The 24,939-nt window shown below is 41.1% G+C and overlaps 2 protein-coding genes across 2 annotated transcripts in view; one reads left to right on the forward strand and one right to left on the reverse strand.

The window, feature by feature from the left end:
- Positions 1-11,176: 11,176 nt before the first annotated feature.
- On the reverse strand, positions 11,177-18,485 carry LOC140241729 (uncharacterized). The gene is made up of 3 exons (XM_072321477.1): positions 18,327-18,485; positions 16,220-16,349; positions 11,177-14,106 (listed from the first exon to the last, which is right to left on the reverse strand). The coding sequence occupies exons 1-3, from the start codon at positions 18,474-18,476 to the stop codon at positions 13,940-13,942; spliced, it is 447 nt and encodes a 148-aa protein (XP_072177578.1). The 5' UTR covers positions 18,477-18,485; the 3' UTR covers positions 11,177-13,939.
- A 2,318-nt stretch (positions 18,486-20,803) lies between these two features.
- LOC140241645 (SH3 and PX domain-containing protein 2A-like) overlaps positions 20,804-24,939 on the forward strand; it is an 89,898-nt gene continuing 85,762 nt past the window's right edge. Inside the window, exons 1-2 of the mRNA XM_072321386.1 lie at positions 20,804-20,908; positions 23,696-23,811. Coding sequence (XP_072177487.1) covers positions 23,740-23,811 — 72 coding nt within the window. The 5' untranslated portion in view covers positions 20,804-20,908; positions 23,696-23,739. The remainder of the gene's footprint in view (positions 20,909-23,695; positions 23,812-24,939) is intronic.

Below are 24,939 nucleotides of genomic sequence, written 5' to 3' on the forward strand. Positions count from 1 at the left end.
TGCTCTGTCCTTTTTTTAGGAGACAAATAATTACTGTTGGGATAGCTCCCGATACTTTCTAATATGTTTTAAGTATTGCGAGTGATTGAAAATAAGTTAGTGTAACAACTGACCAAAGCTCCTCTACCTGCCTTAGTTTCCTGTGGTTGGTGAAAATGGCCACTCATGAAGATGCCCGCCTCTTTCCGGACGATGAACCGATTGACATCTCCAGCCAAGGCCAGCCAAACAAAGCACCCACAGCCTTCACCCAAGTGAGAGGTGTGCCATTGTTCAGCGTGGCCAGGAATCCAAGATCGGAATCAAGGGCTGGATCTGAGATATGGGGGACTTTCTAACAGCAACACACATCCCGGATCACTTGGAATTCCCTACCATTGTCAGGAACCTCAGATTGGAGGCCAGGACATTAGTCCTTAATCTGCCACCACATACACAGTCTCCAAACAGGCGTTCACTGAACTGCAGCAGGAGTATAGCGATACCTTGGGTGCAGATTCATTCGCGGCATTCTACCAGAGGGTGCAGAGGACAGGTGAGATGGCACAGTCTTTTGCCATCTCATTGGAGGCACTGTTGAAAAAGATTGAGCAAGAACATCCCCAGGCAATTTCTCAAAATCAATGGGATGGAGTGCTGTCCACCCAATTTATGAGAGGACTCCAGCATGAGTAACTTCGCCTCCTACTATCCCCCAATGCGGCCTCAAAGTATAACATTCTGGGGGTGAGGTATGAAGTGAGGCTTATAACTAAGGAGAGGCACGCAAAGGGAAGAAAGCTAGCAAACACATATGTGCAACAACCTGAACCAATCCCACTCCAGCAAGAGACCCAGGCTCAAATCTTGCACATCAGTCATACTTCAGAAGATGTGTTAAAACTTGTGAAAAACCTTTCTGACAGGCCAGCAGCAGCAGAAAAGAAACTCACCAGCTTGGAGGAACAGGTGGCAGCACTGGAAGGCAAGGGACTGGCACCCCAGCCCTGACAAACTGCTGGCAGTGCGGGCGACCAGGTCACTTCAACTACAGTTGCCCACAAAACAGAACTCCTGACCTGAATGATGTGGCAAGCAGCAGGACGAACACCCTCCATCATGCCCAAAATTTAAACTGGGCGGGCGTAGAAGAAAACGCAGGCTTTAAACAGCACTCTCAACATGATTTTTCTGTCATTGGCCCTGGCAATTTGGACACTGTAGTGATCAATGAAATAACCATGCAACCCGTCCTTATCCAAAACCCGATCAGAAATGTCCGAGGTAGTGATCAACTGTGCAGGTGGCCATCCACTCCCACACGGCATTATCCCGATTGACATTGCTTGCAACAGATGTTGATATGCACATGTACCAGCACTTGTTGTTCCCCCTGGCAGCTATGGACCAGGTGTTGACACCCTTAACAGTACAAATGGGATTCAGGCTGTTCTTAGCAAGGAGTGACGTGCGTGTGTTAAGATGTATTTATCTCGGCTGAGGGAACAAGGCCCTGCATGGTACACAGCATTGTCTGCGATGGACACATCACCAAGAGATTACAAGAATATAGGAGTTTTGACATACCAAGGCAAGTCCCCCAAATCAATTCAACCCAGAGAGGAGATAGTTGCGTTCTGCAAGCTGCTGAAATACGTAACTCATTGCACTGCCCATGTCGAACCCCTCTCCAAGATCAACAACAGCTCCAAGATGATTTGACGGCAGATGTCTGGTAGATGTCATCTGCGACAGATCCATCCCCGTGTGCATTTTGAACATCTCCCAAAGACCTGCAACTACTTCCCAAAGACAAGACTTGCCAAACTGTGTGCCGTCTATACATGTGGAAACCCCCCAACATGCCGACTACCATGCTAAGGCCAGGATGGCCCGATGTCAGCCTGCACGAAACCCAGGTCTGATCCCCCACCTGTCCCCTAGACTTGTACCTGTCAGCCTGCTCATTAGTTTAAAACCAAGAGGAGGTAAAGCTTGCAGATCTCCTTCAAGAATTTAAGGACGTCTTCTCACGTGATGAATTCAACTATGGGTGTGCATGTGGAGTAGTGCATGAAATCCCCTTGAAATCCCCATTGTCGACAACAAAGGAGTCCCCCGTCCCAGTTTCCAAGCTGAGGAAACACATTCAGGAGATGGAAAAAGCTGGTGTCATAAGAAAGAGTAGTAGCCCCTACACCTCTCCCACAGTTCCGAAGAAAGATGGGTCAATCCCTCTCTGCGCCGACTACCAGTTAACCAGAAGCAAAACAGCATGACGGGACGCATACTGTAAAAGTGGTTTCTTTCACGTACAGATACTATCGCGGTTTCCATCGGTGCTGACTTTTTTGCGCGTGTTTAAATTCGCGGTCGGCAAAATCTGGGAATTCACATTCGGCAAAAACTTTTATTTTGCACATGAAAACCTAAACTATAATCTGATTACTGGTATTCTTTTATTTATTAAATAGAAATCAAAATTAAATGCAGGCTTACCTGAAATCCCGTCTCTCAAGTACTTTAGTGTGGGGCACGTGCACAGGAGTTGACCTACATTGCGCGGTATCGCTGTGTATTTGTTGACCATCAATACACTCAATGCGTGGAATCTTCGTGTGTGCATGTGCGCAATAGCGTTGCAGCAAGTTCAAAACATTTCCTTGCGTGGTTAATTTTGCGCAACTTTTCAAACCATTTTCGCATGATGTGAAATTCGCGGTTCAACCTCAAAAAAATAAAACCACCGCGAAAGAAACCACTCTTACAGTACCCCACGCCGAGGATCTAGGAGACCCTGGATGCTCTCGGGAAGGTGAAGTACTTCTCCACATTGGACTTGACTAGCAGGTATTGGAAGGTCAAGGTCGCTGAGAAAGACCACCTAAAACAGCCTTCACCAACCTTATGGGCCTGTATGAATGTGTGCGAATGTAATTCTGTCTACAAAATGCACCTGCCCCATGCCAGCGCCTTATGACACCTTGCCTTGGAGAACACAACTTCCAGATCTTTTTAATATACCTTGACAACATTGCAGTTTTCTCACCCCCCTTCAAAGAGTACTCGTGCCAACTCAAGGTTGTTTTCCAGGGACTCTGGTTGTATGACCTCAAACTGAAACCCCGGAAGTGCCTTCTCTTCCAGACCAATTGAGACCAATCCAGCAAAGACCAGTGCCGTTGCAGAGTGGCCACACCCTAGGAACAGCTGAGAAGTTCAAAGGTTCCTAGGATTTATAGGATACCACAGGTGGTTCATCAAAGGCTATGCAAAGATAGTGCACCCTCTCTTCTAGTACACGGAAGGTGGTGGCCGAAGGCGGAAACTCCAAAACCAACCCCATCCCTTCGAATGGACAGAGGAGTGTGAAGAGGCGTTCCTAAAGCTCAAGGCCGCACTGACAAGCCCCCATCCTTTCCCCAACTTCGAGCAGCCCTTCCAGTTAGATAGAGGTGGATGCATCAGGAGTAAGACTGAGCGCAGTGCTGAGCCAAATTGAAGGGGGAACCAAGTGAGTAATCCCTTACACTTGTAAGAGCCTCACCCCATCTAACGCAAATGTCCTGCTCACAAAGTCCACTTTTTTGGACTCAAGTGGGCAATGGTGGATAAGTTCAGAGAGTACCTGTTAGGCTGATGCTTCCACGTCCTCACTGACAGTAATACATTCCTTTACATTACGAGCACAGCAAAGCTGGAAGCCACAGGACGATGGGTATCCACATTGGCTGAATCGACTTCAGTGTCAAATACTGAAGTGGACGAACAAACGCAGCTGCAGATGCCCCGTCTAGACACCCTTCCAATGACAAAGAACCAGAAAACTGGGGGGAGTGCTAGCTACAAACAGGAGCAGTGGTGAATGCAGTGCTTCAGGGTGCCCAGAGAGTGGAAGATGCCAGCCTGCCAACTGCCCCCCTCAACTCATAGCCATCCTGCAGACAGAGGTGTCTGGTACGCCCTCACTCGATAAAATTTCAACTGATAACCTGTCCCGTCAACAGAAGTCTGAACCTGACATCAGCATGGTGTTTCGCTTCCTTGAATAGGCAACAAAACGAAAGCAGGAAGAATTTAAAGAATGCTTCCCAGATGCACAACTTCCCCTGAGGCAATTTGACCGCCTGACCCTGGGACAGTCAACCGGATCGTTCAAAACCCTGTGGGCATCAAACATTCCCAACTTGTGCTTCCACTGTCCCATCACAAATTGGTGCTGGGCCACCTTCATGCTGACGCTGGGCATCCTGGAGCCAAAAAGACAATGGACTCAGTCCAACGATTCTACTGGCCGAGAATGGCACGGGACATCCAGGCACTGTGCAGAACCCACAGGTGATGTTGCCTCTGGAAGACCCCAACTTTAAGCAACCCAGCCCCTCTCTCCAATATCCACACCAGCGAGCCACTAGAGCTTGTGTGCATAGACTTCTTCAAATTAATATATACTTGTCAATTACAATGTTGTATCATCATTTCTGATCTTGTTTCTTTTTTTATCCAGACAACACCACTTTGGCACGTCTGATGCACCCTCACAACAAGTGATCAACATCAGCAGACAGGTACAAGAGTTTAATCGACGCCAGAGTTCCATCCAAAGATAATTCGGCCCGCAAGGGAAATTACAACAGTCACTCCTATTCATCACGTGTCAAGTACTGCTTGGAGATGGCAGCTATGCTAGGCAGCCAGGGGCTTGTCTACTCTGTGGACAATAAAAATAAGATTAGAGTCGGTGATGATGTCATGGCTGTGGATTGACGCATCCAGATTCAGCGAGTCTTTCCCATCAATGACCGGCCCCAGTACCTGGATCATGATTTTCCTGTGCCGGGCTATCACATCACACGGCTACTTGCAGCTCCTTCCTATGAGCCATCCAGAGACAGCATTTGATCAATTGGGAAGACAACATTACAAGTGAGGATAAGACCTCTATCAAACTTTTCTTAAACAGTTTGTATAAATATCGAGATTGTGCTTGTAACCAAGGAAATGTTTTCTTATCCATGAGATGTCAAATTTTATTATGTATGAACAATTGCAAGAATTTACCAACAGATCATGTTTTCATTTTGAAATTTAATTACCTTACTTAGACATATATTAATCTCCATAAAAAAAGAAGAAACAAACAACCACACAGCAGTGTTCTATACACATTACTTTGGTAACAGTGATACCAGACTACAATTGTTTGGAACATTGTGACAAATGTCAAATCAGTAACTTGCTGATTCCACGGTCAGTAACGCCACATTTAAGCAAATTTTTAAATCTAATCTGCTTTTACTATCAAATCACCAGTTATACAATTTTGCGTCACTTTCATGGTATATGCCTATAAATGCCTTTCTAGGTTTATGGTGCAGCAAAGAATGACTACAATTCAACAAATATTACAGTTGCAATGGTAACTTAAGAGATCATATAATAATTACAAAACAGTGCATGATAAAAAATATGCTTCTTAGATTAGTTTGCTCAATTGTACAGAGCCTTAAAAGTGTCCCAAATAATTTCAATTATAGCATAGTCTCTATTCCCATATGTGCATCTTAAATAGCAGTTTGAGGTCATGCTCATATCACATTTATGATTTCTGAACATCCTTGGCATTAGGTAACACCTAAATGAAGAATTAGCGTATAGGAGATAATTCTTTCATAGATGTCATGTCCTCCTAATCATTGTATTGCCCAACTGCATTTTCATTTCTTCACAGGATCCCAGAGAAGAGTAGTTCAATGATTGTCTTGTGTGGCCCCCATACAACAATCAACATATTGTCTCATCTCAATGACATGGCCGATCACCTTGATGTTGGAGGCCAAGTGACCACGGGAAAACATACTGTTTCTGGTAGCAGACGGCGGACCCGCTTTCAACATAAATCATGCTACAAACTGGTTCTACTATGGAAGATTTTTCCGGGAGATGAACTTAGATGCCCTGGTGGTGACATCATTTTGTCCAGGAGATTCTGCAATGAACCCCATCGAGCATCTTTGGGCTCCCTGCACTAGGCAGTTGACCAGCGTTGCCCTGCCATCTGTGCCTGATGAAACGCTCCCTCCCTCTCAGCAGCAGCTTGAGCCAGAAGACAGACTGCAGGAAGGACACAGAGTCTTCAACCTGGCCATGGAATGGATTCAACACTCGTACTAGAAGGATCTGACATTTGCTGGCAAGTCAGTGACAGTCGTCGTGGAGGAGAGTGGTCCTGTACATGGACGCTATAGAGCAAATAACCAGGAGGTGAAGAATGCTCTTGCAGGGTCTGCCCGTCAGCTGAGAAGCAGCGGACTGAATGAGGAGTACCAGTTTGTAGTGGGCCATATGAAAAGAGAATTGGAATGGCCATGGCAAAGAACCCTCGTGCAGCCATTGTCGAGACCACCCATCTTCACTCTCAGCTGAGGAAATGGACCATCTCCAAAATTTCCCTTCTCCCAACACCCAGCTTGATGCATGAAAGACATTTCAAGACATTAATCGTGTCACTTAACCAGGGTACCAGAAGTCTTCCCTGTCAACACATGCTGGCATTCACAGTGAAGCAGCTTGGACGATGTAGCGAGGGATCCTGCCGCTATGTGTATGGTAGCAAAAAAGACCGAGATGACCACCGCAGAAAATATGTGCACCATCAATAGTCATTTGTACTTAGATGATCTGTTACAAACGAGATCGTACTGATTGTCATCGATCAAAAAAACCAAACCAAACAAACAGACAAAGAAAAATGAAACTATGAGTAAATTCTAATGTGGTTCATTTTTATAGGTGATACCAATGTCCACAGGTTTTGGTACTCTACAACATAAAATCCACTGTGATGCATGTGTAGAATCCAAATGTGTCGATGACAGTGTCCAGTCAAATGTGAAGCTGATAATCCAACAAACGTTTGCCACAGAGTTTTGGTGTAGCAATCTCAACAACAAATGATAATGGCGCCAGCTTCAAATAGAGACGAATCAATTATTCACAGGCAAAATGTGTCAAGTGTATCTCCTTGAATAGATCCAATCTGCAGGCAATATAGGATATCTATACATTGTTTCAAAGACGTGACATTGTTCTTTAAATAGAGCCAAGGTGTTGAGGTACTCTCTGTTCACCAGTTTCTCTGTCTTATGTAGGTTCTTTCATACATTTTGAGATTTTTGTTAGGATCAGAACATCTGGTCATATTATACAAATAATGAATGTTTATGAGTGCAATGGACAGAATATTTCATGAGGTGAAAGATGAAATGATCCATTCAACGAAGCACAGCCGAGTTGAATTGGATCAAACATTTCATCTTTCACCGAATGAAATATTCTGTCCACTACATGAATGAAAAACATTTATTGTTTTATATATAACGCCTAAAATACATCCATGTCGTTTGATGTTTTATCAATTTAGAAAAAAGAAAGAATCTGAGACTGCGAGAGTGCTCACTGAGCGCTTTACGCTGGTGCGCTGTCGCATACACACACTGCAAATGCAAGCGTGTTTAACATGCGTAGTGTGCCGGGCTCTCAGCAATGGAGCAAATCGTATGGATCCAAAATTGCACGGTAAATGGAGCCACAATTGCACGGTAAATGGAGCCACAATTGCACGGATGATGACGTCATAGTGAAATGGGCCGAATGATCAATGTTAAACAACCAATCAAATGACAAGGATCTCCTCAGGCGTTAATAAAATACAATGTTAATAGAAAGGTTGAAGGGTGGACATGAGAATGTCCTGGTTGTGACCGACCATTTCATGCGATATGCCTAGGCGATATACCAAGCATGCATCGAAGGAGGCAAAAGCATAATGGCACAACCTCTTTGTCCATTATGGTTTTCCCCGCCGGATCCATGCTGACAAGGGAAGGAACTGCAAGAGTCATTTGATTGCAGAGCTATGTAAAGCTGCCAGAATGCAAAAGAGTCGGACTACTGCTAACCATCTGCAGGGAAATGGAACAGAGCAATTCAACCGAGCGCTCATAGACATGCTTGGTACACTAGAAACCCTCACCAAAAGCAAACTGGAAGGATAACTTAGGCAGACTAACCCATGCATATAATGCTATGTGACATGAATTAACTGGGTTTGCTCCCTTCCTATTGATGTTCAGTAGACACCCAAACTCGCCAATTGATGTCATCTTTTGTACAAACAACAAAAGGGAAGGGTATGAAGATATTGAACAATACGTGACGGATTTCCAGGAAGGACTACAGGTCCCCTACGAGATCACGTTATAAGTAAATTGGCAGCACGCAAACAGCAACAGAAGCAGCAATTTGAAACAAGGCAAGTGCCAAAATGTGTCTCGCCCATTCGCGTAGAACAAACTAATGTTTTTCTAAATCCCGAAAGTTCATTGAACCCGCCTATGACCTTTGACCTTGTGATGACCTTCAACTCCCAAAGGGACATTTACCAGCCAAGTTTGGTCACGAACAGACATATGGATCAAAAGTTATGAGCCATAATTGAAATGCACCATAAAAACTTAACATCGGGCCCTAAAGGGTTGTTGACCCCTGTCTGTGAACTTTGACCTTTTGATGACCTTCAACTCCCCAAGGATCATCTAGCACCCAAGTTTGGTCACAAACGGACATAGGGATCAAAAGTTATGAGCCATAATCGAAACGCGCCATAAAAACTTAACATTGGGCCCTAAAAGTTCGACTTGTCTGTGACCTTTGACCTTGTGGTGACCTTCAACTCCCAAAGGGACATCTACCATCCAAGTTTAGTAATAAATGGACATATACATCAAAAGTTATGAGCCATAATCGAAACGTGCTGTAAAAACATAACATTGGGCCCTAAAAGTTCGTTAACCCCTGTCTGTGACCTTTGACCATGTGGTGACCTTCAACTCCCCAAGGGACATCTACCATCCAAGTTTGGTAACAAACGGGCATATACATCAAAAAGTTATGAGCCATAATCAAAACGAGCCGTAAAAACTTAACATTGGGCCCTTGAGTTCATTGACCTGCCCGTGACCTTTGACCTTGAGATGACCTTCATGTTTGGTAAAATGTGTAACTTTGTATTACCACTCTTCCCTCCAAGTCTGAGTGAAATTAAAGTCCTCAGTAGAGAGTTATTCAAGCTTTTGTAGCATTATGGACGGACGACGGACGGACAGACGCCGCACGCGATCCCTTAGTCTCCCTGCACCTCCGGTGGGCTCGACAAAAAGGACGAAACTCTTCCCCCTCCTTCCGGGTGATAGAGTTTTAGTTCTCAACAAGACTACAGGATAACTCTGACAGCTGGGAGTCTAAGCCATACGTAATCATGTCCAGGCATCCTGAACTCCCAATATACACTCTGCAATGCCAGAACACAAAGAAGGAGAGGACAGTGCATCGAAACCTCATAACATCATGTTTCTGCCAGTCGACAACCACAGCACCTCGCCAAAGGAGTGTGCCCACCAAGACAGGCTACTGGGTTCCTTGCGAAGAACTGCAGGAAGACCCTACGGAATTGTAAAGACCTTAGTGTCATCGACTAAACCCAGCGATAGAAGTATAGCAAGTTAAAAACAGTGCTTAGAAAGTGTTTCAAGAAAAGGACAGTGATGGTGGCAGAAAGGAGAAAATTTATTTGCTACAATCACGGCGAAAGTGAATCAATTTCTTACTGTTTTGGAGCTGAAGCATCATTTATTGATTGGACAAACTGGATAAAAATTTCAGAGACCAGCTTATTAGCAGAATGAAAAATGAGTTGACACCATCAAAACTCTTGGAGAAAGGAAGTGATGAACCTACAATGGCATTTCAAGCTGTCCGACCTCTTCAATGTTGCTTTTCGCTTCAGGGAGAATGAAGTGGGCATCATTGTGGACATTAGGAAAATGTTCCAGGCAGTGAAGATCAGATCTGAGGACGCAAGATTCCACCGCTATGTCTTCCGGAAGTCCCACCGCTATGTCTTCCGGAAGTCCCGAACAACCTATACAGGTTTACGAATTGACAACTGTTACATTCGGTGACAAGCCTTCCCCCGCAGCTGCTATCGTTACACTGAGACATGGCGTGAAGTGGCTGCAGGGGAAGCCAGAGCTATAAGAGGCAGTAAAAAAAAAAAACACACACACACACAGGGAGGATCAGGACCTGAGCCTGGACCTAAGAATGTGTCCATTCATTCTGTGTATGGCAAGCACAAGAAGGTAAAATAGTGTAGCAAAAGAGACTGCAACAAATGCCATTTTTCACTGCGGGAATCATCATAGCCCAGATGTGTGTTTCTAAACAAAATGACTGAATGCAGACTCTGTATGAAGAGCGGATATATTGAGCATACATGTTGCAGTGTGAAAGATTCATAAATATATAAAAATTGTCCAAAAAAAGGGCAAAGACAGTACGCAAAAATATGGTACTAGTAAATCAATGGATGTCCGTAAAGTTGATGAAACAAAGCACGCAGGATCAAACATTATATTTGATTCAGATACCAACTCTGATGAAAACACTGATGTGATTGATAAGTTTCATTTTACAGTACAATAAGGTGTGAGAGTGACAAAATATACAGCCTGCAGACAGTAGCTCCAGTTGAAATTGAAAACAGTATGGTAGATATGGAGGTATATACAGCGTCATGGGGAACAATGGCTCCTATGATGTTCTACACAGAGAAATTGTCACAATAGGCTTGGAAAAAAAGAACTGACAAAGTGTCTGTAGGTTTCACAGGTGAGAACATCAGGGCCAAATGAAAGGTTGAGGTGTACGTCAGGTACCATTTATTAGGTGATCCGAGTATCCTCTCGGATCACCTTCTGTATCTGTACGGATTCTTTCTTCTTTTTCTTCTTATTTCTCCTCAAAAGTTGTGCAGCGGTTAGCTCAGAAAGTCCTCTTCCTATCAATTTCAAAATTATACCATATATGTATCATGTCCCAAAGACGACACATCTAAGAAAATCATAGTGATCAGTCGACCGTGACGTCACTATGACATCATTATATGAAAACACATTCTCATTCATATCCTCATTAATGGAATGGAATTTTTCAATGAAATTTATGTCACATATATTTCAAGTCAAGCAGCGGATTCTACTCATATTCTCAAAATTCATATCTACCCTTAAGAGGCGCGTTGAAATATTTACATACTCCAATCGAGCTTAAATTTTTTTTTGCACATGTTTCAGACCATTTAGAGCATTTTTTGAAAAATTGAAAAAATTGGACGGACGCGTATACGCGCGCACATATACGCACGCACAGCTCATATGCAATAGAAATTTCCCGTTTTTTCACACGGATTGGATGTCTGAAATGTCAAGGAATATTTCTACCAAGTTTCAAGTCAATCCGACTCAATATGACGTCATACGGGCCCGTCAAAGTTGAAATTCTGCGCGCGTGTCAATGGCGATATACAGTGCAACTATGCCAAAAAACCGCCAATTTTAAATCCGATTTTACTCGTCAGGATGGACGGTGACCCCCCATTTTCTTTACATATTCTGAAAGCTGATGAGTTGTACATGTCATTTCATGGGTTGGCAATGCTGGAAAAATGATTAAAAGATATCAAATTTCTTAATTGATAAAATAAAAAACAAATTTTCAAAATGACATCATCAAATTTCAAGTTCACTCGAGCGTATCTCACTTATCCTTTGCCAATTTTCAACCATATTTCAGTATGTTGTAGCTTATTAAATGCTCTTTCAAAAGTGTATAACAAGATTTTGATTGGATGACGGCATCACCTCGTAAAAATGGATTGAAAGTAATCTTGTCAAATTTGACCAGTTTACGTGTTATCTCTATGGGAGTGCAGTTTTTCTGGAAATGAAAATTGACATGACTATCTTTTTCAAGCACTAGCTCACTTATGCTTCGGTGAATTTCTCCCAAATTTTAATATGTTGTAGCTGAGACTTTGGGCTATCGTAAGTGTGCCCTCCATTTTTTTCATACGTCGGCATCACGTCAAAAAACTTGGTTGAAAATGGCACTTGGCTTTGAATCAGCGTCATTTTGCTTAATACACAGGGCCTATGGAGGATGAAATAGGTCAAATGCATAGCGCATCCGACTCGTAATCCGAAAGTCCCCGGTTCGAGGCTCACCACTGCCAATATTTTTTTTTTTTTAACACTTTTTTTCTTCTTTTTCTTTAGTTAGTCTTATTCTCCCTTCCTAACTTTATCTTTTTCTGATTTTTTTATGCTTCTCCTTCAAATTTCTATGAAATAACTTAATTTTTTCTTTATTTTTCTTTCTTTCTTCTACTTTCTATGCAATAGATCAACAACAACAATCATGGCTATCAATCCCATATTTTGCACATGTTTAGTTCGTGTCATGAACATCATTTCACAAAATAACAACTACTTCCTCCGACACCATCTTGGGTAGGTAAATTAGGGTCAAAGGTCAAAAGTGTTTCATCCTGTATCTTGGTAAATACACGTCCTATCTTTCCCACATTTTGCACAAGTAAGGAACATGTTGCAAGAATCATTTCACAAAATAACAACTTTTTGCTCAGATGCCATCTTGGCAGTGTAAAGTGGGGTCAAAGGTCAAATGTACTTCATTCTGTAATCTCATTAGTGTATATGGTATCAACGTCATATTTGGCACACACATGGACCTCGATAGATGGATCATTTGTAAAATAACGACGCTTTGGTCGGACGCCATTTTGGCTGTGCAAATGAGGTATTATCTCTATGGGAGCACTGTACATTTTTTCTGGAAATGAAAAATGACATGACTGTTTTATCGAGCACTAGCCAATTTTTCCTTCCGTGAATTTCTCCCAGAGTTGAATATGTTGTAGATGAAACTTTGGGCTATCGTTCATGTGATCAAAATTCTTATTGGAAGTCGCGATTACGTCCAAAGACCTGGTTGAAATTGACACTTAGCTTCAATGTCGGGAGATATGTCTTTCTTTCGGTGACTTTCTTTGCAATAGCTCAAGAAAAACACGCCCTTTAACCCCCATATTTTGCACATGTTTAGTCCATTTCAAGTACATCTTTTCATAAAATAACAACTACTTCATCAGACACTGTATTTTCTAGGTAAATTAGGGTCAAAGGTCATAACATTTACTTCCGAAATATATCGGATCACCTAATTTGTCAGTGTTGACAAATTCCAAGTCTAGTTTAAACTGGTACTAAAGCCAACTTTGTAGAATATACAGTGCTCATAGTACATGTACGTATTGCCAGGTTCACATTGGCTTGCATCCATTTAACTGAAGTGGAAATTGCTCATTTGAGTGAAAGGAAGGAGAATGGGGGTATCATGGCCATTCCCCTCCATTCCCCTTGTTTTGAAGTATCAAAGTATTAGGAACCGGAAGCACCAACAAAAATTCAACAGGGAGACCATAACAATATGTGCCCCCCCTCCACACACACACACACCCAGCAGGTAGGACAAAAAAAAAATCAAACAAATGGAATGGCAGAGATTTCATACACACTGGGAGATTCAAAGAATTCTAGAAGTTTTTCTTTCTGTTTTGGTTGTCATAAACCAGTGATAGAAGAAGCAACCAAATATTACCTCTCCAAACTAAGATGATTAAGATGAGGCGATGATATCACAGCACCACAAGTCTGCAGCTGACACATATCTTCACTAAATCTTGATTTTTAAAAGAAAATATACATCTACCCTTGACATTATTTATTGCTGTTATATTGTAAGAATCTAGTATGCTGGCTGTAGGTGAGGATGGTATTGGCTAAATCACTTCTCAAATGCATAATAAACATAATCACAGTCCTTAAATAAACCATAATGACAAACGATAATCTAACGATAATCTTTGGCATAGCTGGCAGCATCACCTTGCATGGGTGTACAGTGCTCTTGACTCAAATATTAATTGGAGCTGTTATTATAACACAATGTACAGAAGAAAAAGAGATGGCAGAGATCATCAGCTAGGTCCTGGACTTGGTCCTGGTTGTGATGCATTTGGCCTCTTCATGTAGACCCTGGTGTTGACCGAGTCTGCCACACAGAAATTCCCATCTCCGGTGATTTCATAACTCCTGGTGAAACCATTCATTTGATGACTGCTGCCCGATGGAGCAATATCATTTCCTGTCAAAAAACGAGAGAAAAAAAAATTGACACCATATAAGGCAAAATCCACAGTGGAATCCAGCATTCACTTGTCTCTTTGTTCTTGTAATCATGTACAAGACACAATTACTAAATTGGAGAGTTATGCACAGACCCTACGGCACAACAGGGATTGCTGAGCAATTCAAAGTTAGCATAAAGTACATGTAATTATAAAGTAAAAATGAAAATATCGTAGTAGCAATTAGTAGCAATTAGTAGCAATAGTAGCAATAGAGTAATATGAGCAGTTGTAGTATTATTATAATGTAATGATACTGATAATAATAATGACAACAGAAATAGAATATTGATTCTATGTGTTTTATCAAATGTTATCATTGTTACTACTACCAGAATTATTATCACCATCACCATCATCATCATATAAGCATTTGTTGTTGTTGTTGTCACTGCTCCCATTACTATGATTACAGGTGTCATCATTATCTGTCACTATAAGTCTCAATTAACATTTTCATCATCTTATTCATTTGACATGCATGCATATCTACATATATGTGACCCGCTACAATGAAAGAATCCGAAAGTCGGGGTGGACAATTTTCTGAAAATGGCATGATATTATTCCCTTACTCTTCATTAATTTCATATATAGCACAACTCATAAAAGTACTCAGTTGCGGAGATATTGATGATCTTATTAGCGCATGTCAAATGGTTGAGGAAATCACAGTTTCGAGAAAAACGCCTTCAAAGTTTTCCTTCCGACGCTATCATGATGAAGGGGAGGCGAGACAGTTTTCACCGCATGACAATAGAAGGCATGCTCCTAGCGACCTCCACGATAGATCACTCCCTTGTTACTAGGGGTAGAGTTTAGCTGAGGCGCTAAATCCAAATCTTTGGACATGTTTCTGTTACACTGAAAGTCAGAAAATCATGGCCCAGAAAAACGCAGATTTCTTGCCTTTCCTTTGATCATTTAGCTTCAAAATTTCGGCAGATGATAGACAAAACACAAAACAAAACAAAATTATGCTAAAAATAGAAATCCGGTTGTTTTGACCAATTTTGATGATGTAACTTCAAACTCAATTTTTTCGGCTCAGCCGTCAGCAACTTTAGGATCCTTTTGTTGTAGCGGGTCACATAATCATGCATATATATATATATATATACATATATATATATATATCTCTTTCCCTTTGGTTTTTTAATTTTTTCGGGACCCTTTTTATTAATATCAAATTATCACTACCTTTACTGTTACTTTTATCAATATCATCTTTATTATTATTGTTGTTATTATTATTTTTCTAATTATTATTATTTCATATACACTTTGATATGTTTGATAACTTGCATTTGTTGGCTGACTCTTACTTCCATTTTGTTGCCTCCTCTTTGTACACCAGGTTAGGGCTCGCTGCTTGCTCAGCCCACCCCCCCCCCCTACTCTTGTGGTTGCTTTTTTTCACTCTTTTCCTTTCTTCATCCCTCTGTTGTTCCTATCTTGTTTGACGTTGCCTCCCTATTCATCCTTAACAGTTTGCCCCCATGGTCCTTGGGATCATCACTGACCCTCCTCTGCCTTTTGTCTGTCCACCCTGCTGCATTAATCCCCCTCCCTTTACCTATTGGGCTCCTTGCCCATGACCTCCAACCCTTCCCTTTTGTTTTCTTTGTTCTTTGTCCCTCGCACTCCCCTGACTGTTCTTGTTTTGTGTAGTCCTTAAATATGATTGCTTTCCCTGCCTGTTTGGCACTTTGCCTCTGACAAAGATTTTGCTAGGATCGAAAGCTCAGGCCCCTTTTGACTCCATCTAATTTATTTTATACTTTATAGCATCTTGGATGGTCCAGAGTTTGAATTCTGCCTTATGAAATTAGCCTTGGAGAAGATGTTTCATCCACAATGTCCCTCTTGACTCAGGTGTATACAGGAGTATCCGACAATGTTCCACAGTAAGAAGAATGACAACACCTTCTGGTAGAGCAATGGCAACACTGAAGACACTACCGGGTACTCTGGATGAATAAGACCATGCTTTATAACATACATTATCACAAGATTGTGATTGATGGCATGTGCACTTTGGGATTGTTATGCAATGAGGAAAATGCTTACCATGATTGGCAGCCTGAAAATTGTCCATTTCCTGAACTATGTATGGGTGTTTGGTTCTCAGAGAGTCACGGAAATGATGGAAGGATGCAGGTCTATCTTGTAGCCATGACAACAACATCTCTGTCTGTTTCTGCGAAGGAAACCAGTGTGAGTCAAACATTGTATGTGTACATTTACACCTCACTATACATGTGTACAAGAGGCTTACCATATTCATTTATCAATGAATCAAAAAATCACTTAAAAAGTGGTGTTTTCTAGTTGTTGTTTTTCATGTTTTCTTATACAACTTGCTGAACACCATTTATTCCTAGCCTAGCCCCTGTTCTCATACACAGTACATTGTCTTATTTTAATACATTGCCAATAGGAACCTAGCTGGTGCATGTATGAGGTCCATGGGTGCTTCAGAATGTCATACATTTCTCACATCAATTTCAGCCTGTAGTGAATTAAAAGAACGTTGTTTCCTTTATGGTTTAGGTGAATGATGTTTTTGACAATGCACTTTCCTGTCTTTCCTGTAAAGTGCGGTCCTCTGTCTGATATATACCTTAAGCATATATACGTATAGTCGAATGATTACTACTCTACAAATAACAAACAAACAAACTAGAAGAGCACCCGTAGAGCGCAGACCTCCGCCAAGCAGCTCATTTCCACCCATTATTATACATGCATGCTGAAAATCGCCCAATTTCCCAATATGGAAGCCTTTTGCTTACGACATTTGCTTCCAGCTACGCAGCGCCTCGCCCGAACACAGCACACGCTTAGAGCATAATCTCAATAGGGCCTATGAGCAGCTTGAACTCCCAAGTTCATTGACCCTATCTGCAAAAAGATTAAAAAACTTCAAAATCCATCACTTCCTAAATCAAATCATCTGTTCCTTGTGTCATTGCCAACTTTTCCTGCAAATTTTATTCAAATCCGTTCACAACTTTTTGAGTTATTTTGCAAACAGACAAACCAATGCCGATGATCACTTAACCTCCTCCTTCCTTGGCAGAGGTTATAAAAACACATGGCATGTAATGAGTATACATACACCTTGTCCAGCTAAACTCATCTTTCCCTCACTACCGTATTCAAGCTGGAGAGATTTTAGTCCCTGCCCGAAGAATCAATGGAGGTACCTCCACCTGAAAAGTTCTGTGAGGAGTGCATTATGTGACCGGCGACAACGGTTTCAGGCAAAAGTCAGGAATTTTGAAATCTTGACGTGTAGAATTTGAACATTGGTCATGTATGACCGCTCCTTTCCTTTCATCTAATGTCATTTGAGTCAACCTGCTGCCATGATATTTACTACGAGTTGACAGTTTCGAGAATATTGTAAGTTTTCTTTTTACACAATTACACTGTATGTCATATTGCAGCAATTGACAGATGAGTTTGCGATCGCATGTTGCATGATTTGTGTGGTGATTTGCGACTCTGATGTGATCAAACCATGCTCCCCATGAATCTGTTTTCACGTTGAAAGTTAGCGCTGCCATTCACTTTTTGTTTCACTTCCGTTGTCGAACATTGCGGTAGTGAAGCGTGGTTAGAAAGGCAAACTAACAGTATACACTACAGAGCGAGTGTATCTATTGTAGCAAGAACAATGGAGCATATATGCACGCGTGGACAAAACATTTCTGAAACGCTCGAGACGTGTCTCCGAAAGCCGAACTATGTACCCAGTAAATGCGTGCGACGCACCAGCCAATCGCATGCGAGACCCTGCGCCGTAGCAACACTGGGCAAGCTCGAAACTGACGACTGCGATCCAACATAGGGTGTTTAAAATTCCATTTTCGATAGGAAAAACTTAGTCTTATGATATGAAATTTAGTGTAGATGCAGAAAACATATCAAAGATTCGATTTCTGCAATAAACCAAAATCAACAAAAAAAAAATGGTCAAAATCTTTGAACCCCGCTTAGGAGGGAATTTGCGTTTGCAACTTTTGCCTGAAACCGTTGTCACGGGTCACATATAAATATTTTTGTCTTTACCTGTGCACTCATGCCATACTTGGAACAAGTTTACTTTCCATGAAAATATGAAATACAAAATGAGGACACAATGAAAGCAATGATAGAAAGCAAACCATACCTTTGGATTCTTCTCAACATCCAAGGAGATTAGATCATCCAGAGTAAGGACCTCCATCTCAAACAGGTAATCCTGCACATCTCTGACGCAAACATCACGCATGATGGCACTCTGAATCGAGCACAGGCACATCTTCTCACGGTCATTCATGCCTGGACAACTGTCTGTATGGAAGAGAAGGTAATTATTGTCAGAAGTATTTATTTTACAGAGTGCACTCAGAATTCACTTTAATACTATAATAGAGAGCAGTGTTTGTGTCACCTGCTTTAAGACATTCATTTCACCAACTATCACTCTAAGAAATGAAATGCATGCCTATTATTAATAAGTGCAATGAGTCAATGATATCATTAAAAGAAATTTTACTAAGAAGCTGATACACTGTATCACAGAGAGAGCTCACTAAATAGAATGAGGTATACAATTTGTATGTTGGCAGATGAAGTCTAACTTACCACTAATTAAAGTATCATATCATTGCCAGATAAGAGGGCCGAGGGGGTGGGGGATAATATCATATGAGCATATTTCAAGAGATTGCCCTTCTTTATGGATCTTTATTATGGAAGTACATGTAATTGGCTAATGCTGACATATCAAACTATTCTGTCATTCATTTAGACCTTGAGGCCCATAAAATAAAAGTATATTAGCCATGATCCTTTTCTGTTCAGGAAGTAAACTAACCCCAGGGCGCTGTAACCAGTGAAAGTGATGGAGTCGCCGGTGCGGTTAGATGGAACATAGTATTGTAAGTGCCGGTATTTGGAGCATATGATATTGCTACTTTAGTGCTTGACCGAAAGATCGGTCTGTATCTTGTCGATGGGGATGCTCCGCGGAGACTACACTGTCCCATCTGGCTTCATAGAATCCCCTCCTTTGTCTTACAGAGGAGAGCTGTAAATGAGTCCAAGACCCCGTTTACAGTTCAGGGCCGGGCCGAGCCTGGCCTCAACTGCTGTACTTGGCGCCGTAATTCTGTTTGTTTACAGTGCCGGGCTCGGCCCAGGCTTTTACTTCAAACCTTTAAATATTTTGTCGTAGTGGCGCAGTGCTCTGCTTGTAAACAACCACTATTATTGGGAGGCCGTCAGTTGCAATTTGGTACCGCATTTGGCCCAGTTTGCATTCACAGTGAGAAAAGGCCGCGGCCGAGACTACCTCCAGAGCTTGGCCAAATGCACGGCCGATTTTGGTACCGTACCGCATTTGGCATTTCGTGCGTTCACAGTGAAAAGAAGGTCAGGCTCGGCCGCGGCCGAGCCCAGCCCTTTCACTCACTGTAAATGGGGTCCAAGACATGCTGAGCTATAGTATTGATATGTACTGTACACCTGTATGAAAAATGAGTTGTGCATTGCCAATTATATGAGCTCAATAATGGAGGTACAACTGTAGTAAGTGTTCGCTGTCGATCCACCTGCTTTAAGGGGGAGAAACACAAGTTCTAAAATGTAGGCCCTAGTGGTAAAATTTTTATTTAGGTATAACATTCTCGAGCTAAATCCTTGGCTTTAATTAGAACACCAGTTTTGCAAGTCTATCTGGGCTACTAATAGTACTATATGTTCTACACAAACACCAGTGCTGTACCGGTTCTGTTACAGAAAACCTAGAGTCTACGTTGTCCAGGCTGGTAATTTATAAACTAGTTCACCTGAATTTATTCAAAATTACAATACCAATAAATTGTACTAACCAATTGCTAACGTTAGATATAAATTTAGACCTCTATTTTCTTAGTAGCAAAATGTCTACAATATTGACAATAAACAGAAAGGACAAAATGTGAATTCTTCCTTTTGTTTTAGTTTTGTATTTTAAAATTAATCAGGGCCTAAATAATAAATTAGCCTTTGGCTTTGCTCGACGATCAGGATCAATTTAGCCTAGGCATAGAAAACAATGCCTGGCCATGGTTATTTAATTACAATTAAAATATCTGCTCACCCTTTTCAGGGCCCAAGTCACTGAAATCTGAAGAAGTAACACAATTCAGCAAGTACAGGTCAGACACCACCAAAGCAACAGCAACCAATACAAGGTGAACCAAGCCAAGGCCAGGTCGAACACCGCTGTACCCCTGCTGCCCTCGTCACACAAGGAGGTATTAACCCTTGAGCTTGACCGCGGGCGGGAGCTTCGGCAGCTTCGACAGAGAGAGTGCTAGGAATGCACTGCATGCTGTACTAGGCCTCAAGTGTTGCCGTGTTGTATGCATGACAGAGAGAGAGAAGCGCGCGATACGTCGCATCGTACCGTGCAAGCACGCTGCTTGTATCACACACGAGCACCCATTTCTTTCCGCGCGTCGTCATGCACACACACGTGCGTGCAGGCGCCGCCTCCACCTTGTCCCTCTGTATGTTTTCTTGATGTAAACCCGGAAATAGGGTTACGTTTTGAACGAAGTAAGTGTATACAGTATATTATGCGTGGAAAATAGAGGTTTGCTCGTCTAAGAGGTATAGGTATCGACACAGGACTGACTGCGGCAAAAACAACAGCGGAAGAAGTCGCAGGTGCATTATCCCATCGGTAACTCACTGCAATATCAGAGGATCCTCTCCAAACTTGTAAGTTGATTACCGTATTAAAAGTTGTAACTCTCTTGTCTTTTTCGCAAAGTTCTTACTGAGACACTGTCACTGCCACTGGTATTCTCAGTTTCACTCTTGATGAGCCCAATAAAATCGTCTCGAGCTCTTAAACAATATAATTTAAACATGAAACACATACTCAGTAGTCAGTACTGAGTTAAGTAGCTAGATTCTATACACTGTAGGAACATTTTACTCCATAGAATATTAGGGAAGGACTACCAAAGCAGAAATCGCTGACCACGGTGTGAATGGCTCGTTAAAATAATTTATTAAAGGACAAATTCACGATGCTTATTATCAACATCTTCATGCATTTTTATCAATAATTTATATAACATACATGATAATTTTGTTTGCTTGCCAGAGAGTAATCTACACCAGAAATTTACCATCCTCATGTTGACAGTGCTTGAAAGTTTGTACCTTCCTGTTTCTCCATAAACAATACAGCTTGCTGTTGATTTATTTACTCCCAGAATATTTCTCAGAAATTTCCTATGAAAAATATCTATTTGATTAATGTCCTCGAACCCCCACACTTCACTGCCATACAATAATGTCAGTAAAACACATCAGTGAGAGTTTCAGGAAAATCGGACAATCCATTCGAAAGTTATGAACTTTTAAAGTTTCTGCTCAGTCACGGCTGGATGAGAAGACTACTGTAGCTTGTGATGTCACATGTGTACAACATTATAAAGAAAGAATAAAGAAAATTCAACATATTTTCACTTTTCTCTCATAACAAAAGAACACTCAACTTCTCTCTTTCAGAAGGCATGGAAAATAATATTACCCTTTTAAGATACGTCAGTAACAAGTCGAAGAAATGTGCACTTTAGTCAAAAAGTAAAGTTTTGTGAAATTCTCTTTTTATTTTCCTTATAATCTTTGTACGCATGTGACATCATACACTGTAGTAGTCTTCTCATCCAGCAGTGACTGCGCAGATACTTTAAAAATTCATAACTTTGGAACGGATTGTCAGATTTTCCTCAAACTTTCACTGATGTGCTCTACTAATATTGTTGCATTCACTCAATCCACATGTATACATGAAGGTGGACTTATCCTTTAAAGGTTTAAGTGCGTTGCGTCTTGACTAAATAATAGTTCATAGTTTAGCCAGGAACCAGGGCCGTGGCAAGTTGTAAAAAAATTAAGATGGGGACAAGATTAAAAAGAGTGTGGCTTAGAATGCATGCAGTGCCGTTGCTCCCCGCAGCCGGCCGCACGCACAGTCTAACAACCTGAAATTAAAGCAATATGTATTACATTGACTTTCAAGAGCAAATTGCTGTTGCTCATACTAACTAAGTTTTACTACTTTTACAAAGTACCTTATAGGTGTAGACTCCCATGTCCCAGATCAACAAATAAATCTTCATGCATCAGTAAAAATTGCTGCAATACTGCAGTTATGGATCAGATGATAAGTCTAGGGTATTCAATAGAGTATTTAGAGATGTGTTTTTTTGCGGCATCTTTCATGAGAGTGCACAAGAAACTTACACAACAGATTTCAAAGCCACTTTTCACAAGTATGTGTTTTACACGACCTCTCTTCTTGTTCTGGGTAGTCAATAAGTGCATGCCCAACAAACAAATCATTTGTGTGTGTGTGTGTGTGTGTGTTTGTTTTGTTCATTAGTTTCATTCGCTGCTGTAGAGTACTGAATTCAATTCAATATACTTTGAAATCTAGCTTGCAAGCATCCACTAGAACAACAGATAGTGGTATCATTGCATTCATTGCATTAAATAACACACTTAAACAAGAAGTCCCATGGCCATGTACAATTCAAACTTTATGGAATCAGGGGGTCGCTTTGATTGTAATATGACTGCTTTTGAATTTGAATTTGTTTGTTTGTGTGGTTTTTTTTTAAGATGATACAACAGCGTAGACCTATCTGCCTGTATCACAGGCGCTATTATGTACCATGCAATATATGTATATGTATCCATGTAGATATCTTGAATTCTGCATTCCTAAAATTGCTTTAAAATCACAGGAAGCACTTAATAGCCTATTTCCACTCACTCAGAATTTGAACCAAATGGGTTGTCAGGAAGTGTCAATAAATGACCTCAACAACTTTCATGTTGTAACTCAAAGGCACACACACACACATACAAACATTTCTCAACCAACTTCTTTCAGCTGCCATACTGATCTTTAGCTCCTGGTTATTAGCTGGCTAACTTTCAGATTGTGCATTCAACATACACCACGATCGATCGCGAAGAGTGAATTATTTTTAGCGACAACATGATCAACTCAGTAAACAATCATCAATGCTTGACAACCAGTTGGGTTCAAAATCATGTGAGTGATTGAAAATAAAATTGATGTCAGGCCACCAGATTTCACAAACAGTTATCTTTGGTGGTCTGATCAGCCGACTAGGATTCAAAATTCAAAGTTAAATTTTCTCGTTATTTTTGGTCCATAGTTGCATTTTCTTTTCAGGTCACCACAATTTGAAATTTAAAGATGTTGGTGACCAAACAGGCCAACATTGGGGGGGGGGGGGGGGGGAAGAGTTAGAGTCGAGCCCAGAATCCAACATAGGCCCTACTAGTATACTATACTCTGTCATTCTGTATAAAATATTGAAAGATTGAGTGTTGAAAAACTCACAAAACTTATGCAAAGTAAGTACATTTAATATCTCAATGTTTTTGTTGCCATGAGTGATGCACTGTATATGATTTGTAGATTTTGTTTCTGTGTTTTAATATTTGTCTCCAAAACAGGCATCTAACAAGAGACCAAAAACAAAACAGCAACAGAGGGGAGCATGGGAAAGAGAACGGTGGTGAATGCGTGTGTCACAGACATCGAGAAAAGGAGAGAACCAAGCAAACATTATGTAAGCTTGCTAATATTTGTTTTATGGTGCATGTTTGACATCAATTGATTAGTCATTGATGGTACCGGTATATGCCAAGGACAAGCTTTGTGTAGGATGCACATTTGATACACAATATAATTGATATTATAATAAATGTAATTTTTGTGGAGATAGAGCAAGAAAACCCAAACAGCCCGGATACAGTGTGCACTCTTCAGTGTAACCATATACAATGTATACTGACTTGAATTTGTGCAGATGGGTAATGGGTAGATGCAGTGCAAGATGGAAGTAGAAGTTAAATGTTCCTGATATAATATTTTCAACTTGGTGCTTTCTAGCCTCCCTTTTTCTTTGTTTTCCTATTTTGTTTGTAATCAAGTTGAATACTAAATCAATCTTTGAAGGTACATGGTTTTGTCCTTGTGGCTGACAGATACTTCATTCATACAAATCTTGAGTTTTAATTATGTTTTCATTTTAGTTTTAACTGAATGCAACAACAGTATTACTTGTTTATAAATGCATATATTTCTGTAGGTTTACTACAGTATTTAAGCTTATTTTTTCCCTCTTGTACTGATACAACAGACTTCAGTTGACTTGAAGATGGACAACTGGGTGAATATTTACTTTGATACACACACACACACACACACACACACTAAAAAGCATCTCCAAACAACTATGAAACAGCAATCAGATCAAGATATTGCCAAAAATCCAGTGCTAACAGCTTTTGGCATTTGTATTCCTATTTGTAAGCATAGGCCTAATGATCAACATGTGCATGCTGTTGGGGTTTGTGAATACCATGGTAGTTATTCTCAAAGCACGACACACAGCAATATTGCAAGTAGTTATGAACTCCATTCTGCTGCCTCAGCTGCTCCATCTCAGCCTGTGAGGTCGTCGTACTACGATGTCGTCTGTGACGCAAACGGGATCTCTTCATCACACAATGTAGTGTCAAAATTGTCTGTTGGCAGACCCAAGAGAAAACAGCTGACGATACCATTGTAGTTGAAGGGTACTGCCAGGCAAGGACTTTCTGTCTGCTGTAATGACACTGTACATTCCTCTCATGTGATGAACATATTATGTTGCAACTACATATATGTATTTCCACCTCAAGAATTCCTACTG

The sequence above is a fragment of the Diadema setosum genome, chromosome 18 (genome assembly GCF_964275005.1).
Source record: "Diadema setosum chromosome 18, eeDiaSeto1, whole genome shotgun sequence".
Lineage (NCBI taxonomy): Eukaryota > Metazoa > Echinodermata > Echinoidea > Diadematoida > Diadematidae > Diadema > Diadema setosum.